Source organism: Pistacia vera, unplaced genomic scaffold, assembly GCF_008641045.1.
Source record: "Pistacia vera cultivar Batoury unplaced genomic scaffold, PisVer_v2 Contig323, whole genome shotgun sequence".
In the NCBI taxonomy this organism is placed as follows: Eukaryota; Viridiplantae; Streptophyta; class Magnoliopsida; order Sapindales; family Anacardiaceae; genus Pistacia; species Pistacia vera.
Window position 1 is genome coordinate 22,771 of NW_022196139.1, and position 3,216 is coordinate 25,986.

The 3,216-nt window shown below is 34.3% G+C and overlaps 1 protein-coding gene across 1 annotated transcript; it reads right to left on the minus strand.

Moving 5' to 3' along the window:
- Positions 1-1,424: 1,424 nt before the first annotated feature.
- LOC116137339 (probable leucine-rich repeat receptor-like protein kinase At1g35710) lies at positions 1,425-2,114 on the minus strand. Its single transcript, XM_031423028.1, has 2 exons — positions 2,005-2,114; positions 1,425-1,890 (listed from the first exon to the last, which is right to left on the minus strand). Exons 1-2 carry the CDS (start codon positions 2,112-2,114, stop codon positions 1,425-1,427), a joined length of 576 nt encoding a protein of 191 aa, XP_031278888.1.
- Between the last annotated feature and the right edge of the window lie 1,102 nt (positions 2,115-3,216).

Consider the following 3,216-nt stretch of genomic DNA (forward strand, 5'->3'; position numbering starts at 1 on the left):
AATTAATAAATTTAAGAGGTTTAAAAGAAATTAAAAAATATAGAATAATATTTTGAGAATAATGACATTTTACTATTTAACTTTTTTGGAAATACTAAAAGCGAAACAAACGAAGCCTGAGCTTATAGTTAGATTTTTTAAATTTCAACCTTTTAAATTACCAATTTATCCTTCAAACTATTCTCTGTTTTCAAAATATTTTTAATTAATGCGGGCTTCGTTTGGTTCAAAATTTGGAGGTTTTGAGAAAAGTTTTTTGAAAAAATTTAAAAAAAAGTTGAATTGGGCTGGTATTACAATGTAGGATTTATAAATTAATAAAATACCCCTTATGTTTATTTTTTTACAAAATACCCCCTATAATAAAATATTAAAAGTTAACAAAAATACCCCCAATCCACCCTCAAATACCCCCAGCAGGCCACCGCCACCGGAGGTTGCCGGAGTAGCCTTATTGGCGCATGGCCGTATTTGCTCTCAACGACGGCCAACAAACGGTCATCGTTGATGGTCAACGACGACCGTTTGTTGGTCGTCGTGACCGACTATTATGGCCAAAGATCTGGCCTTTTCTGGCCAGATCCACCGTGGATCTGGTCGGAAAAGGCTAGATCGGTGTACTACCGACCAGATTCAGCCGGTAGTGCACTGTCCTACCAAATTTCGGTCATTTTCCGATGGTGATAGCCGGAATCTGGTAAATGTGGATTGTTGTGGTGTTTTTATAATTTTTAAAAAAATATTTAGGGGTATTTAATTAAATTAACAAATTTAGAGGGTTTAAAAAAAATTTGAATAATATTGAAAATAGTATTCCTAAAAATGAGAGTTTTTGGGTATTTTATTATTTAACTTTTTTGGGAATACTAAGAGTAGTATTCCCAATCTTGAACCAAATGAAACCGCCGGTTTTTCCTCTCTCATCAGAAAACTAAACCGTGAGTAGATTACATCACAAGGTGAAACGGCTCAAAATTAAAGTATATGTCTTTTCAATAATTAATTAATCATGAAAAATACGCCTTTTTGGTTGAGTACATCTAAGTAATTCAATCTACTTATATTAAAATTTCCTGCCCAGTATAATTAATCATGAAAATATATGTAAGCTGCTTGCTAGACGCTTGATAACATCTGAATCAACTGAGTTGAGGAATATTATGCTGTTATAATTACAAAGTCCGGAAGTAAATTTAGTATTACAATATAATAAATAACAAATTTATGTTGTTATAGTTGATATATAGCAACTCTTTCCTGTTGCTACTGACATGCAATTATTTAATATTACATCGAAATTACCACTAGGAGGAATAAAACCACAAAAATTGTTGCTTAAAAGCTTCTTCAATTGCTCAAATTACAATTGAAAGAGGAATACAACCATTAAGTATCAACTTTACATCATAAAGAGTTTCAATTACCTATGTCACAGGAATAGAACCACTAAGGTTGTTACTGTTCAGGTACAAATGTGTTAATTTGCCCAAATTAGCACAGGAAGAAGGAATAGAGCCAGAAAGGTTATTATGGCTAAGGTATAAATGCTTGAAATTGCTCAAATTACTAATGGAAGAAGGAATAAAGCCTGAAAGGTTCTTATAGTTAAGGTATAGATACTTTAAATTGCTCAAATTACCAATGGAATGAGGAATAGAACCATTCAATTGATTTGTGCTCAGCTCTAGATCTGAAAGAGACTTCAAGTTACCTATCTCCACAGGAATAGAGCCAGAAAGGTTGTTCTCGAAGAGGCACAATACTTTTAAGTTGCTCAAATTACCAATGGAATGAGGAATAGAACCATTCAATTGATTTATGTTCAACTCTGGATTTGAAAGAGACTTTAAGTTACCTATCTCCATAGGAATAGAGCCAGAAAAGTTATTGCTGTAGAGATACAATACTTTTAAGTTGCTCAAATTACCAATGGAAGGGAGGAATAGAACATTTCAATCGATTTGTGTATAACACTAGATCCGAAAGAGACTTCAAGTTACCTACTTCATAGGAAGAGAGCCAGAAAGGTTGTTCTCGAAGAGGTCCAATACTTTTAAGTTGCTCAAATTACCAATGGAATGAGGAACATAACCATTCAATTGATTTGTGTACATCGCTAAATCTGAAGAGACTTCAAGTTACTTATCTCCAGAGGAAAAGGGCCAGAAATGTTGTTCTTGGAGAGGTACAATGCTTTTAAGGTGCTCAAATTACTAAGGAGGAGGAATAGAAACAGTCAATTGATTTAGCTAACTCTAGATTCGAAAGAGACTTCAAGTTACCTATCTCCATAGAATAGAGCCAAAAAAGTTATTGTTGTAGAGATACAAAAATTTTAAGTTGCTCAAATTACCAATGGAATGAGGAATAGACCATTCAATTGATTTGTGCTCAACCTATATCCGAAAGAGACTTCAAGTTACCTATCTCCATAGGAATAGAGCCAAAAAAGTTATTGCTATAGAGATACAAAAATTTTAGTTCCAATGGAAGGAGGAATAAAACCATTCAATTGATTTAGCACAACGTTAGAACCGAAAGAGACTTCAAGTTACCTATCTCCATAGGAATAGAGCAGAAAGTTATTGCTGTTGAGAAAACATACTTTTAAGTGCTCAAATTACCAATGGAAGGAGGAATGAACCAATTAATTGATTTGTGCTCAAATCTAGATCCGAAAGAGACTTCAAGTTACCTATCTCCATAGGAATAGAGCCAGAAAAGTTATTGCTGAATAGTACATACTTTTAAGTTGCTCAAATTAGCAATGGAAGGAGGAATAAAACCAGTCAATTGATTTCGCTCAAGTCAGATCCGAAAGAGACTTCAAGCTACCATCCCCAGAGGAACAGAGCCCGAGAATTGATTTGAAAAAAGATAAAGGATTTCTAGATGTGTTTGGTGGCCAATTTGAGGAAGGATAGTACCAACAAATTCATTCATGCTTAGATCGAGATATGCAAGATTGGGAAAGAATGAGAACGATAGTTCATGAAGTGTACCGGTTATATGTGCATTGGGTCAAATTAATACTCTGATACTTCCAGCATAGTTGCAGGAAACTCCTAACCAAGTACAGGACTTATTTTAGTGGAATTACGTAAGAAAGAGTCCATGATGTCAGAGAATGGCTAGGTTGAAGGATGGCTTTCCATTTGAGAAGGCAAGTGCTCTTCAGTAGAATGAGAGCACATCAAGTGATGGATTTTGCAAAAC